This window comes from Martes martes, assembly GCF_963455335.1.
Source record: "Martes martes genome assembly, chromosome: 16".
In the NCBI taxonomy this organism is placed as follows: Eukaryota; Metazoa; Chordata; class Mammalia; order Carnivora; family Mustelidae; genus Martes; species Martes martes.
In genome coordinates, this window is record NC_137904.1 from 15,001,356 (window position 1) to 15,016,853 (window position 15,498).

Below are 15,498 nucleotides of genomic sequence, written 5' to 3' on the forward strand. Positions count from 1 at the left end.
CGCTGGGTACTTACCGCGGCCGGTTCTGCATCTCAGATCAGGTTAGAAACAGGCATAGGAAAAGGGGGAGGTGCCGAACCTGCACGTGAGCAATGACTCAGGGGCTGGTCAGTGACTGGGAGGTGGTAGCGTGACAGACAAACTCAGTGCTGGCGCTTCGAAGCCCTTGTCTCCCACAGCTTCCGGCCTGTGTGGCTTCTTGCTCAGCTCCATCTGTCTTCCCACCCGGCAACCTCCTGGGTCTGACCTCCACAGGTCATTGACCCAGAATTCTCCTCCTCCTCCTCGTCCCTCTCTCTTGGGTGGTGGGGACTGCCGTTGGAGCTGCCGTCTCGTGCCCAGCCAGCAGCCACAGCACCAGCGGCAGAACGCAGGGCCGGCAAGCAGGCAGCGGGCAGGGCAGCCTGGGCTCCTACGGGCTGTGTCTCTCCAGCATGTCACAGGTTGAAGAGCGGTACCTGTCTCCTCTGGCCTCGGGAAAGCCAGGGCGGGTGCGGGCGACCGACAAAGGAACAACCTCGAAGAAGAGACCGTATCCCACCTGCTCGGACGGAGAGCAAAGCAGGTGTCTCGGGGAGACACCTGTGGTTTCAAGATGAGCAAGCTAAGAACCGCAGCAACCGCCAAGAGGGGAGGAGGAAAAGAACGGAGCTGTAGACGCTTCCGGAAGAAGAGAGTTTCTCCCAACGTGAAATGCACAGATAATTTAATGGAATTCACTTGATTTTCCCCTCTCAGGGTCTGACTTCAGGAAATCAAATTACAAAGTCATCATCATATCCTAGATTTATTACAACTGACCTGCAGGCAAAAGGATAGAACTATTACATAAACACTTCGGTTCCATGTATATATCTTAAATAGAGGAGGGTTCAAACAAGAATACAGGATAAAATATTCCCAAGCTCCAAGAAGCAGGTATGTTACTGAGTTCCATTTGTACAGACAAATAAGGCAATATCCCTGCACATTAGCTTTTTGATAATTTTTATACATTTTTTCTATGGTACAAGAGAAAAATAACCAGAGCTCACAATGTACAGTTCTTACACTATTTTCACAGTTTGTGAACACTATACACCCTTTTGTTTTAATAAAGATACATTGTAATAAACTCCTTGCCCTTAAGTTTATAGTTTATAATAATCTATGATTAATACACTAAAATTGCCTTTTGATGTGGTCATCCACACAAGAGAACGGTCAGATGAAGCTCCTGGACAGTCAGAATTGCTTTTATCCCCACGTGTCCGATGGCAAAGTGACCCTACGCGGAGCCAGGCGGGAAGGGGACAGCAGAGCAACAGATTTCCTCTTGAGTCCCCGGGAGCAACGGAGGACGATGGCTTCGTGTGGTCGAAGGAAGACGCACAGCAACGCTTCCTTTCAGGACACTGGGGGGTCGAAGGTTTAGGAGGCTGGGGTCGGGGGGAAACTAGGGAAGTGGACTGAAGCGATAATTCATTTCTGAAACTCGGAGATTTACGGGGATGTAACGTGACACAGCACCGTCCTCCCTCGACTGTTTTACAGCGTTTGGGATGATCGCCCTGGGAGGGGGCTCCCCGCCGGCACCACCGGCCACACCTGCTTCTGACGACATGGCCCGCTCTCGGCCGCGGCTGCCCTCTCCCGTGCACTTGAACTGCTCACGGAGCCGCTTCACTGCCACACGGAGCCGCACGCTCGGGGCCAGCAAGGCCACGGTGACACCAGAGGGGGCCACCTGGCTAATGAGTTGGTGATGGAGCAGAACATCAGGGGGCAGATCTCAGTGGCCTCACAACTACTCTGGGGCGGTTTGGGGGTTTGGGTTGGTTTGTTTTTTTCACTAGAATTCCAATTCCAAAAAATAACAGTGAGCTGCCAGAGACTCTCGCCGGCGATGAGCTTCTGTAAGGGACCCTCGTCTGGTCCGACGTGTCCCCAGAAGATGCTTCTTCACCACCCGCCCCATCGGCGGGGCCCTACGTTTCTCAGCCTTTTAAACGTTACAGCGTGGGAGGGACTGGGGGCTAAACATCCCTGGAAATTAAAAAGGTTTTTGCTATAGGATGGGGAAAAAAAGGCAAAATATCGGATTAAGCAAAAGTCACAGAGCGGCAACAGACCAGACGGGAAGGGAGGGGGGATTCCGAAACCGAAGATCTGGGCCAGTGAGAGCAGAAGGTTGAGGTTTGGTCTTGTGCTGCCCTACAAGCACTCTCTACGTATCAGTCAAGGCACATCGCTTCTAGCTGCTTCTCCCTGTGCGTGAGCTGTGACGGCTGAAGTATCAGGCGTGGGACCGAGGGGAACACAGAGCTGCTACAAGTCGTTCCAGGTCAGATGCTCGGCATGGAAACATCTGTCCTCTTTGTCCTCAGCACATTTTTCTTGTTTCAGTCCGGGTGGTTTGTGGCAGACGGAACATTAAGTTGGCAGCACACCGAATTTGAGAATGAAGATTCTTAGGATCAGCACCTTCTCTGACAAAGTGGCAGACTCCTGAGTCTTCCTGATGAAGAGCAGAAGGACCGGTAAAGGAGAAAAGACATCCTGTCCTGTCTCAGAACTTCCGTGTCCACCTCTTTGAACGCAACATGGTTTTTGGTAAAGATAAATTCATTCTAATTTAACGTGGTATTTCAAACAGGAAATTTGGCTGAGCACATCGATCCCCGAACACCGACTGTGACGGTAAAGCAACAGAATATCAAATCAGTAAATCTATTGCACTTGGTGAAGAAAGTAAATTCCTCCCTTGCCTCCCAGCTCCGGAAGGCCGTGGGTCTCGTGGGCTGCGCCAGCTCTCCTCACTCAAGCCCGAGTCCCTCTGTTCGGACATCGTCCGTCCATCACCGCATTCTTCCGGCATCTGGAAGTCCGACAAAACACCACTCCAGTAGCTGCGTCTTCAGGTTTTGAGTCTAGAAGTGAATTTAAGAGGTGATCTAATCACACTCAGCAAATTGATCGTACTGACTTCCACATTTCATGAGTAAATTCATCACAAAAGAACAGGACGCGGTCTCTCTGACCAGCACTAACACTGTGATCAATCAGGTATCACGGGGATGCGTGTTCTAGGTGACGGGAGTATACAGACAGGATGGAAACGAACACCAATCTTATTGCACGTGGTGTCTGGGCGAGCAGTAAAAACACTGTGATACGGGATGAAAATTCTTTACGTCTTGCTTCCTCTCAGCCCTTTTTCCTCAAATCTGATGTAGCAGCGAGATCAGTCGACGTACATGGGAGAGCTGGGAGTCGCTGGCATCTGATCCAGGATCTTACAAACATAGCAGGCGACCTCGACGGTACGTTCTTCATACATCAAAATAAAGGGATGTTTCTGCAAGAGAATTGGACAGAGAAAAAGAAAAACATCAAAGTCTGTGTCAGAGCCCACACCGAGCTGCTCCCGACTGTGCCGCGGCACAGAACCGAGGGCTCCCACCACGTGTGGCTGCAGAGTTTCGTGGCACCGGCACACGGAGGCGAGCACGGCCGGTGCTTCATGGAGACGTGGGGCCGGGTGCGGGCACGCCTGATCTAGAAGGGCCACCCAGGCAGTGAAGTCGGGAAGCTCATCTCCACCGTGAGGCCTATCTGTTGAGGCAGAGAGCAGAGTGGGGCCACTGCCACCATCTGGGAGCCAAGAAGAGGTGCACGGACACCATCGCCAATCCTCTTGGGACACGGGACATAGACCTCAACCTCCCCTCCCATCTGCCCACGTGCAGCAGAAGGATCTTAGAGAAAAGACTCTGCCAGGGCCTCAGACGCATCCTAGGATCGCATTCTAGGGGCTTCTGCCCCGTCCCCTGCAAAGCCTCTCGCCTCGATTCTGAGTCACTAAAGCACCCCCCTCCCATGCCCTCTCCATCAGTACTCTTCTCTCATGGCTTCTCTAAGCTTTTGGACTGCGTATCTTTAGAGTCCTTGCTAGTGCTGACCACAGGCTGGACCTAACATCCGGGACAGCTAGACACTGGGGTCTTTCCTTCAAAGATCCCCACGTCATTAGGTAAGTATTTTCTTCACTGCTGAGACCGATGCCACATCCAGGATGGCTTAGGACACCCAAGTCCCGGGGATGGGTGCACTGTCAAAGAGGCGGGAATTTGCTGTGTGATGTAAATTTGCAGGAGAGCATTTCATGAAGGCAGAAGCACAAGAAAGTCTTATGGGTGTGTTACCCATACCTAGACCATGTGGTGGAAGGCGGCTCCTTTAAAGTGAGTGTTACAATTCTTCAGGGTAATTTTTATGACCGTCAAGGCCAAAATTTTCTGAAAGTTTCCGTGAGAATCCAGCTAGTAAATTGGTAGGAAAATTGTAACTTTCAATTTTCTCCTTCCAAATATCTGTTTCAAACATTTTTTTAAATTACTCATTAGGTCAAGCTGTTTGTCTAGGACGGAGAGGACCATTACTTGCTTAGTGAATTGGCATGCTAAGAGAATTCACAGTGAGGAAATATCTAAAATTTCCAAAAGTTAAAAACAAAAACAACACAGAATATAAAATAAACAAAATTCCCAAAGTCTCATACTCACCAGAAGTTCTTTATACTTTGGCCTTTTGGATTCATCCTTCGTAAGGCTAAAATAACACAAAAATAACATTAATAAAATGGAGACACAGTTACCCAGGTATTTTTCTTTTCACAAATGAAATATTACAAAGAATCAAGCAGTTTTTTCCTTCAGATATAAGAGTAACAACGAGGACACCCCACCCAACATAAAAAAACAAAAAATTAGACAATGTATAGCCTAAGAATTTATCCTGAGGATATTCAGTGTAGAAATATCAGTGAAAAACCAGAAACAAGGTAACTACGGAAAATCAGACAAATTATGGCACAGCCACGTGGTAGAGTACTATGCAGTTAACTATATGAATGTATAAGCATAAATCGTGTGTGCGTGTGCATGTGTGCACGTGCTTTCTAAATACACACACAAGTATTTACACAGACACAACCTAAGAGAAACCAGGGTCTGGGAAGTAAACTATATATAAATTTTATCAATTTATCCTCAGATTTAAAAAATTTTTGCATTCTGTATCTCAATCCGTGCTCTCTGGTCCGAAAGTTGACAGCATCACCACCTCACTAAGGACTGCACTGCTATGCTGAACCCCTGCCCTGACGATATCCTCTCCTTGGATCTTACCTTGTCTAACTTAACGTGACCAGAAGCATCTTCATGTTATTTCTATTTTCCGGATTTGTCCTCGACTGTACCTTAGCCACCACTCTCCTCCAACCTATTAAATTCAACTTTTTTATTATCAAAAGGTAACCAGGGGCGCCTGGGTGGCTCAGTCTGTTAAGCGTCCAGCTCTTTGGTTTTGGTTCAGGCCACGATCTCAGGGTCGTGAGATCAATCCCGGTGTCAGGCTCTGTCCTCAGCGGAGTCTGCTTCTCTCTCCGTCCCTCGTCCTGCTTGTTCTTTCTTTCTCTCAAATAAAGAAATCTATTTTTGAAAAGTTACTGCTGGCAACATAGCTCCCCAATTTCTACAGCCAGTGCTGTGTTCTACACTTGCACCTTCTGCGCGGCACAGCCCGTAGCTACAGAGTTCCCAAACGTACAGCTGCCAGCCTCTCAGGGCGACCTCAGTGGCACACAGTCACCTGAGCCCCCTGGGGCAGCCTGAGCTAGTGCCCGCTCCACAGTGGGGTAGAGAAATGCAGCTCCTCACCCATGTCACGCCATGCTCGGGGGCCCACCCAGAGGCATGGCTTGCTCCGGGGTCCACGGAGGCCCCCGCTGAGAACACGCTACAGCCCAACTTCGCCTCGCGAGCTGCCGGCCGCAAGGTCTCCGCACCAGCTTCCCGCACGCTGTCCTCTGCCTTCCAGGCAACCAACTGCAACCCCTTCTGCTGGGTTCACGTCCCTTCTTGGCCAAGTCTATCTTTTCTAACAATCTATGAATGCTAAATCTGTATTTCCTCCGTGTTGTGAGGGTAACTGAAAGCCCGAGTATAAAACTAAAACTGCAGGACAAGGCTAACAATGCTGTTTCCTCTATACCCTGGAGCTAGGACTCGTCTTCTGGCAAATACTGTTGCTAATAACGAGTTGGTGGCAGTCTAATTAATTACTCCCTCACAGACATTCTATCCTCCTGCTAACTTACACCTTATCATTGCTCTGTACTCCCACTTCAATGCATTAGGTATAAATTTACCTTGGTCCATCCTACATGGTAGAGACTTTAATTTCAGTCCGAGAACACATCCTAGATCACTTCTCAAATACTTTTCACTATTGTCTCCAATATCGCTTCTCCACTTCCAGAATGATCTTGTCATTTTCACTACACACATGTGAGAAGTTCCCACTCTAGTGTCCCTGGTGCTTGACGGCTCTTTGCTACAGTGTCATCTGTGTCACGCCGGGAAACCCCTCAGCCCTATTCCGCCAACTTCCCCAATTCCGTCCTCAATTGTTTCCAGTCTAGAGCACATCAAATCTGCTGTCCTTTGTAACGATAGCTGTGTTTTTTCGTTTCTAAAACTTAATGAGTTTTCATATCCAACTCTTCGTTTCATCACTGTTTATCTCCTTCCTCAGTTTTAGCAAAACCCACGCCTTCATTTCCTTGGACACCCTAAATACACTGATTTTATCTTAAAATAAATTTTATCTTTATTTTATCTTAACTGTATTTTAGACTATTCCACACACTCAGCTTGGTTTAACCATAAACTTGTGTTCTATTAGTTGTTTTTCTTAGCATTAGACTCTATGTATTTTGGAACTGTGGTTTGCATGGTGTGCACGCTTCTCCACACCTCTGTTCAGCGGGTCTCCGGGCGCCTGAGTACTATGAACTGCAGCTAGAGAGACAGACAGTGGTTTCACACATGCAGGGCCACCAGCCTAGAACACGGTGCCACCACGGGTCTGTGCAGTCCCATACAGACCCAGCCCCCTGGCTGTCTACGACCCTGCCACTCTGTAGCCCGTAGCTGTGGCCCAGACAGTGACTGACACAAACATGTCTTTCACTTCCCAGATCCCAACTTCTAAGCAGACCCTGCTCCTGCAGATCCCGGTCCACAAAAGGGCACTTGTCCACCTCTGATCCCGCAGGAAGTAATGCCCCAGCCGCTGCTGCCCGCTTCTAGACCTGGGGAGAGCACGGCCACAGCTGCAGACCTCAGAGCATTTTACGCACCCTTCCGTCCAGCTGCCACCCGCACTGATATTTACTTTGTAAAGCTGCCACAACTTTTTGGTTTCCGATTTTTCCATGTCATTTACTGGAGCAAAAAGCTGTGCCAACGTAGACACTCATGACGCCATGTGAGTAGAAACGTTTAACCCTATTATTATTACCACTATCTTCTGTTTTCAGAATTCCTGAATTCTGACATTAGTAATCACAGTAGTAATCACAGTAACCACATTAGTAATCACAGTAATCACAGTAACCCCAACTAGTTAAGCCCCAGGCATCCAATAAGGGAGCCGGCTGTCAAATTCATCCCAATGAAATAAAATGTGAACACGTATTTCCTTAGCCACATCTCGGGTGCTCTGGCCATCAGACCTGACGGGGCGGACTGTGAAACATCATCATCTCCAAAAGTTCGGCTGGCAGCATCAGACCCACTTTTCAGTTTACTGATCTCCCTTCAATTATACCTAATCTGCTGCTTAATCCAGCTACCAAGTTTTACTTTATGATTTTTATTTCTGGACATTCAGTTTGCTGCTCTGTAAGTTTCTGTTTATTGCTTATATGTCCAAGCGTCTTCTCCATTTTTCTTTAAATTTATGAAAACCTTTTTCCTGTTTCTCATTATTCTCGTATCTGAAGTCTTCAGATGCATTTCTGCTATCAGTCGTTTCTACTAATTCTCATTTCTTGTATGAGTGCTGGAATTTCTCCTGAACAACTCATATTGCATTTGACTTTATCTTTGGGAATCCTTGGGTCCCAGCTTGAAGGATCGGTCTTGCTTCTGCCAACTGACTGAGTCTTTCCAATCAGCAGCCTCTTAACAATCCTCACCTCCCCTAATTTATTTTTTTAAGTCACTTTTTTTTTTCTTATCAAACTATCGTTGACACACAATGGTACACTGGTTTCAGGTACACAACAGTGATTCGACAAGTCTACACATTACACTGTGCTCCCACATGTCACCATACAACGCTACAATATCACTGTCTACGGTCCCTGTGCTGCACCTTTCATGTCCATGACTTATTCCTTCTGCAACTGGTAGCCTGGACGTCCCACTCCCCTCCACACATATGACCTCTCTCCATCCTCGCTCCCCCTGGCAACCATCAATTCTCAGTATTTATGGGTCTCTTTCTGGTTTTTGTTTATTCATTTGTTTTTGCTTTTTAGATGCCACATCTAAGTGGAATCATCACATTTGTCTTTCTCTGACTTATTTCATTTAGCATAATATCCTCTAGGTCCATCCATGTTGTAACAAATGGCAAGATTTCCTTCTTTCTATGGCCAAGTAATATTCCTGCACGTACACACCCCACATCTTTTTTTTTTTTTTAAGATTTTATTTATTTGACAGAGGTCACAAGTAGGCAGAGAGGCAGGCAGAGAGAGAGAGAGGAAGGGAAGCAGGCTCCCTGCTGAGCAGAGAGCCCAATGCGGGGCTTGATCCCAGGACCCTGAGATCATGACCTGAGCCGAAGGCAGAGGCTTTAACCCACTGAGCCACCCAGGCGCCCCCACACCCCACATCTTTATGCATTCATATACAAAGGACACAGATTGCTTCCATATCTTGGCTACTGTAAGTAATGTTGCAATAAACACAAGGGTACATATATATTTTTGAATTAGTGTTTTCATTTTCTTTGGCTAAGTACCCATGAGTAGAACTACTGGATTGTATGGTATTTCTATGTTTAATTTTTTTGAGGAACTTCTGCACTGTTTTCTAATTTACATTCTCACCAACAGTGCATGGAGGATTCCTTTTTCTCTACATCCTTACCCATACTTGTTATTTCTGGCCTTTTTAATTCTAGCCATTCTGACAGGTAGGAGGTGCTATCTCGTTGTTGTTTAGATTTGCATTTCTCTGACAGTGAGTGATGGTGAGCATCTCTTCATGGGCTTCTTAGCCATCTGGATGTCTTTTCTGGAAAAATGCCTACGAAGGTCCTCTGTCCGCTTTTTAACTGAATTATCTGAGGTTTCTGGGTGTTGAGTTGAGTTCTTTATATATTTGGACATTAACCCCTCATCGATGTCTTACCTCCCGTAGTTTCTGATTTCACTTAGTTTTAGAACTCTGTGGACTCCTTGGTTTTGTACCAACTCTGATACATATAAAAAGACACCATTAAATGTTTATCTGGTATCTGAGTAGTTTCAGTGCAATTACTGTCCAAGATCGAATCCACCCCAATAATCTGCAGTCCACACTCATCATTCCACAGCTGTTTCTCCACTCTTTGGGTATGGCTCTGATTTTGTGTCTTTCTTAGCTGGTGTGTACATTTATGGGTGCCTGTTTAAATGGAAGCTTGTTAAGTTTTCTTTATCTCTGAAATGCATAAGACAACAACAGTATCTTCCAACATCCCTAGACAGGCATTTTTTTTTCCTTCCCTTTTAGTTAATTTGGTCTGGTACTTTCATTTAAGGACTCAAGTTTCTCTCCAAGTCAAGATAATTTTCATTTTAATTCTCTACTATCAGTTAAGTGGAATCTCCTGGATTTTTTTCTCCAGGTCTCTCGTTCATCTTTTTATCCCTTTCCTCTGCAAGATTAACTCAAGGGTGTTCCCTGTGTCAGGGATTCGGTCAACCCTGCAACACCCGCTAAGCTATGTACCATCACTGCCTCCCCTTCAATTCAGAAACCATGTCTGCTACTTGGAAACTTCTCCTGAATTCAAAGTAGTCCATTCTCCCCAGCTTTTCCCCTGACATTTTCAGTGGCAAATTTTACAAGGGGATATTTGTTCAAATTTTCCAGACTGATACAATTCTCATCTTCCCTTCTCTTTCTCCATGCCCCACAGGCACCAATGCTGACCGAACATGAGGAACTGACCCTGGTCACAGACCGTGGTGACTGTGAGAAGGAGTAGAGGGCCCTCCCAAGGGCACCATCCCCTGGCCAACGGATCTGCCTCCTGGGTCTGCGAGCACACATTCCACCACACTCCCCAGCCTCTAACCAACACAAGTGTCCTCACTAGGAGTCACCGCAGCAAAGCCTGGGCCAAGTACAAGGCAGGAGTGAATACTGCCACAGAGTTCTGGCCATGTCTGGGATCCACTGCAGAAAACACTCCCTCAAGACATTTCTAGGATCAAGATCTGCTTCCTACTGGCCTGGCCCCCAGGCTGCCTGCTCTCCTGGGTCCTCTGTGCCACGCTGAGGAATTCCTGTGCAGGTCTGGTATCCTGCCTGTGCTGTTCTCCCTCTGCATGCAGCAAACTAGACCAGCCAGCCCATCTCTGAATTCAGCCTCATCTTCCCAATTTCACAAGAACTCCTCATAGTACTTTTGCCCTTTTTCAGAACAAGTAAAGACTTAAAAATTCTATTAACATTTTAAATAGGGAGGGAAAGCAGGGAGGAACGTAAACCAGGCGCTCGTATCAGCACTTTGGCCCTGAAGCCCTCATCTCCTTTTTATTCCTTAAGGAAACTTCTAACTGAAGCATATGTTCAGCAAAGCAACACACCCTAAATGTAGAACAAAAATAAGAGGAACAATATTCTGACTCTATTACCTTTTATTCCTTCTTGTTTTTTTAAATTTCATACAAATGAAACCATAGATACTGTTTGATGTCTTCCTTCTTTCATGCAATGCCGTTTGAGATTCACCCTCGTTGCCAAGGGTAGCAATGGCCCATCTTTGTGCTGTGTAGTGTCATGTGAACAACGCTAGAACTTTCTGTCTACCCTACTGTTGATAGAGGTGCTTCTGTTGATAGAGGTGATCATGAATGTGTGGTTCTGGGCATCTCACGCACATCTTCTGGCGTGCCTCTGTCTGGGCCTTCGTGGGGCACATACTTGGGACCTGAACCATTGGAGCATAATGTATGCACCGGCTGTATTCCACCAGCTCTAGGAGATCCTAGATGTATGCAACTTACAGGCCTGCAAGTGCTGTATGGGGCTGCCAATTGCTTCAGATGCCCTGGTACCATCAGTCTTTTAACTGCAGTCATTTCTGGTGATCGTAACGGTGTGTCATTGTAGTTTTGATTTGTGTTCCCCTCATGTCTAATAATGCTGAATGAACACCCTTTCCTATGTTTACTGAGCACCTGAATGTCATCTTTTTAAGCACTTTTTTAAGTATTTGGCCATTTTTGGTTGCCACTTCCATATTTACAAGTGTTTTATACTCTTTACATATTCTGAATGAAAATCCTTTTTCAAATATCTTATGGCAAGGACACCGCATGGCTGGCATTTCATTCAGTGGTACCTTCTAATCAAGAACATTCTTAGATTTTAACAAAATCCCTTCTTTTTATGTTTAGGTGCTTTCTGTGTGCTGTTGAAGAAATTTAATCTACCCAAAGGCCATGAAAATATGTTCCTGTATCTTCCATTACATGTTTTACTTACGCAACTAAAGAAACTCAGTTTGGCTGAAAAATTGCTCAAGGGGAGGACTGAGAAATATGGCTAGAGCAATAAACCAGGTCCAGATCATAACGGGTTTTGAAAGCCAGGTTAATTTAGACTTTTTTTTTTTTTTTAAGGGCCACGGGCAGCCTCTGGACCAGGGCTCCCCAGGCCTTTTTTCGCCATCACCCCTTCCTTCCTGTGCAATTTAAACACCGCGTATCTATTTATATGCTGGAGCAGGCCTGTGGAGGGCAGCAAACCATTATGTTATCCAAGAGTTTCTGCCTCTCCGGACAAATTTTTGCCCCTTTGGGGTGATGACATCACTCTGTTAAAAATGCATGCTCCTAAAAAAAAAAAAAAAGCATGCTCTTAAACAAAAAGGAACATAATCAGATGTGCATCATAAAAAATACAACTCTGACAAAAAGAAGCGTGTTTGGAACAACGGGATACTGGAATATGAGGAAAGCCAGTAGAAACCTGAATGATACAGGTCAGAGAGGACAGAAAACGTCCTAGGACAGTGGAAGGGAAGGAGGACACATGCAGAGAGCGGACAGGAGCAGGTCCTAAAAACAGACGTACTTCCGACCACAGCCCGGGATGATCTGGGATGAGCTGGAACCGTGGACCTACTCAGGCAAAACAGTGAGACATTGATGTCTATAACCGTTATCTGTAGGGGAGCAATGGTACCAAGGGACACGGAAAAAAATACACAAGTACTACACCCAGATACAACAAAACCAGAAAAGAGATCAACGGATCAAGAAGAAATCAACTGTGGTGAGAGGTTCACAGGTGATCGTTTTGGAAATTCTACTCCATGACTCCCACAGATTACTTTAACTAAATTATTTTATTAGAATGGAATATATAAAATGATCGCATGCAATTCTGTAAATGGCATATTTGTGTACAAACCGGTAAAAGCGTATTATTTTTGAAAAGGAAGAACAGCCTAGAAAACCTTGAGGTATTCCTCTCCCCCAGAAAACCAATGCAAAGGTAGGATTGAATTACAGAAGATGAAATATTTTCTAATCGTATTTTCTAATCATTCGAATCTTTTCTAATTATTTGAAAAGACGGCAGTGCTAGACCATGAAATGTTAAGTCTTAACAGGACCAGAGAGAGGAGCGAGAAACAGCAGTCCTGGCAAGAAAAAAAATCTGAGAAAAAGAAGAGCGTTTTCAAGAATGCTTTTTGCTCATAAACACATCTTATTTTTAAGTCATGTTAGATAAGTTATCGAAAACACTGAAATGATAAAGCAGGTTTCATTTAAAACACAGACTGAGGCGGTACAAAGCACGACCGTATTCCTGCGCACCTGCGACAAGGCGGATGAACGTCGCAGGGCTCGGCGCACACAACAAGGTTGCAGAGAGCCGGCCCGTGGCCCGCCGGCGGAGGGCGGGGCCTGGCTCTACCGCCGCCACGTGTTACAGGCTGCGCCAGCGCTGCGTCACCGCTACGTCAGCGCTGCGTCAGCGCGGACAGCCGCCCCCGCCCTCGCGGTCTACCCGGCAGGGGATCCTGACTTGGGAAAAGCTTCCAGGTGATTCCGGTACAGCTTCCCCGTTAGAACCGCGTCGGACAGAGACGACCCGTGTTGCCTGGTGGCATTTCTGGCACAAGGCCCTGGACGTCGGCAGGCAGCAGCCTCTCCGCCCGCCGCGTCTGCTTCCCCTCAGCACCGAGTGCTCAGTCCTCAGTCCCCAGTCGCAGCACAAGAGCGACGTTCTCGGGTCGGCGGGAACCTTCCGGGGGACCCGAGCCCCCGCCGGAAGCAGAGCGACGGCCGGAAGCCCCGCTTCCCCGCGGAGGGACCAGCGCACCGAGAGGAGCAAGCCCCACGGCCGTCTCCACAGCGCCTCCGGGCACTCACCACAAGTTGACGAAGTTGATGAAGCTCGGGGAGAACTCGCGTTCTTCGGAGTTGCTCAGCTGCGGAGGGTCCCCCTTCACGACTTGCGTGAGCTGATCGAACACACTGTTCCACTTCGGGTAAGGAAACCGGCCCGTGGCTAACTCGTACTGCAGAGAACACGGGAGAAACACAGCGCGCTGCGCGTCATCACGGCGCCTCACCCGCACCACGTGGGAAGCCTGAACCCCAAGCAAAACTCTTGTAAAGCCTTGAATCCAACCCAGATAAGGGTGAGGCGAGGTTTTCACGATTATAAGGTGAGGGGGAAGGGGTATTTAGAAATCAAGAGTCTGTAAGATCAACTGAGCTCAAGGACTGGGGCCGCAAGGGAAAACCCAGACAACATCGCCACCGCCTGAGCGTCGGGGTGGCCCTCGATTTTGATCCCTTTATATGAAGGACCCTGGAAAGCTGGTTCTAGAACTTTCCTGGTGCAAAAGGTGCACAATCTGTCGTTATCTGAATGGAAGTGGTCAGTCATTTCTTTTCTTTTTTAAGATATTATTTATTTATTTGACAGAGATCACAAGTAGGCAGAGAGGCAGGCGGTGGGGGGGGGGGGGCAGGCTCCCCGCTGAGCAGAGAGCCCGATGTGGGGCGTGGTCAGTCATTTCTAACGCGAGAGAACTTGCAACCAACAAAAGCCCAACCTGAGCTCTGAGGAAGCAACATGCAAATTCTGTTCTCCAGCCGTCCTGTGGTCACTACAACTTCACCCACAAGCAGGTATTACTACAACTCAAGAAATCAGGTCTGGGCCCAACCCCAAACCCTGAATCCAAAAACAGCACTCGGGACAGTGTCTCTAAACCACACCAAACTAGATCTGAAGGTTCTTACAGACCCACGTCCCAATGCACCAAAGGTCAGACATATTTGTGGACTGTATTCTTATCCTTCTCTCACTTTGTTCTGGGGATAATGAAAACCAAAAAATTGTGCTTTTTCCAAATAGGTTTAAATCTGTGGCATGGCCTAAATGAACCCCGTGTCAGGTGCACTGACAGGTGACAGGTAATGGGAGGGTGAGACCTCCAAGCTCATCCGAGAAGGTATCTGAGAGAGAGCACTGTCTGAGGACACCATCTCAGAGCTTCTTCAGCTCAGGGCTATTGGATGGTGTCGATTTAGCCAAGTATTAAATTACTAGTTTAGTTACTAGTGAAAGGGAAGCTACCATGCAAACATAAGGGCATCCTCCAGAGGGAGGCTGGGCTGGGAAGTCCTAAGATGGCGCCTTCAGCTCACCACTGTCCCGTTACACACACCTGTGGGGAGTAGCAGGCACGCTGCTGACTAAGGTTTCTTTCCGATATAAATACAAATGCTTGGGATGAAGTAAGCCTTATTGGTTATTCACAACACTAGGAATAACTTCATCAGATTCATTCTTGAGAACAGATGTTAATAAGAGAAGGCAAAGGTGAAATGCACCACAGAAAGTGAAGGACCTAGGAACTTAGAAATTAATTTCACAGATTTCTTAATTTGTGTAAGATTATTCACATGGAAAATAGATTAGGAAGCAATTTTAAGTACTAAATGCCTTGCTTTTAAACAAAATTTAGTCAGAAATACTAAACTTACTGGAAATGTTTCTGTTAAAACTTTTCACAAAACAAAATTCTGTTTGTAAGCTGAAGTAAATATTCCCTTTAAACATAACTGGTTTGGACGTAGGTGTTTCTGAATCGTGACTATCCTTTATATGCACACAGGTACTCAGCAGGACGCTACAGGTCATGCTGTAGGCCTCTGGACCAGTCACCACAGGGCATTACCTAAAAGATGCCCAAGTTCCATGTTCTCTCCTAACTAAAGAAGAAGGGCTTACTTCTCTCCTTTGGTCAGTTGGCTTCACAATGAGAAAAGACTGCACGAGGTATCACTCGTACCATGTTATAAGAGAAACCAAATGGAGTCTTCTGCAGAGGTCGGCCACTAGGCTTAACTCTGGGTACAGA

At 46.8% G+C, this 15,498-nt stretch overlaps 1 protein-coding gene across 1 annotated transcript in view; it reads right to left on the reverse strand.

The window, feature by feature from the left end:
• Positions 1-689: 689 nt before the first annotated feature.
• The window catches only part of MAP2K4 (mitogen-activated protein kinase kinase 4), a 133,921-nt gene continuing 119,112 nt past the window's right edge, over positions 690-15,498 (reverse strand). Inside the window, exons 9-11 of the mRNA XM_080826032.1 lie at positions 13,493-13,641; positions 4,545-4,590; positions 690-3,337 (exon numbers count right to left, since the gene is read on the reverse strand). Of these exons, the coding sequence (XP_080682158.1) occupies positions 3,224-3,337; positions 4,545-4,590; positions 13,493-13,641 (309 nt within the window). The 3' untranslated portion in view covers positions 690-3,223. The remainder of the gene's footprint in view (positions 3,338-4,544; positions 4,591-13,492; positions 13,642-15,498) is intronic.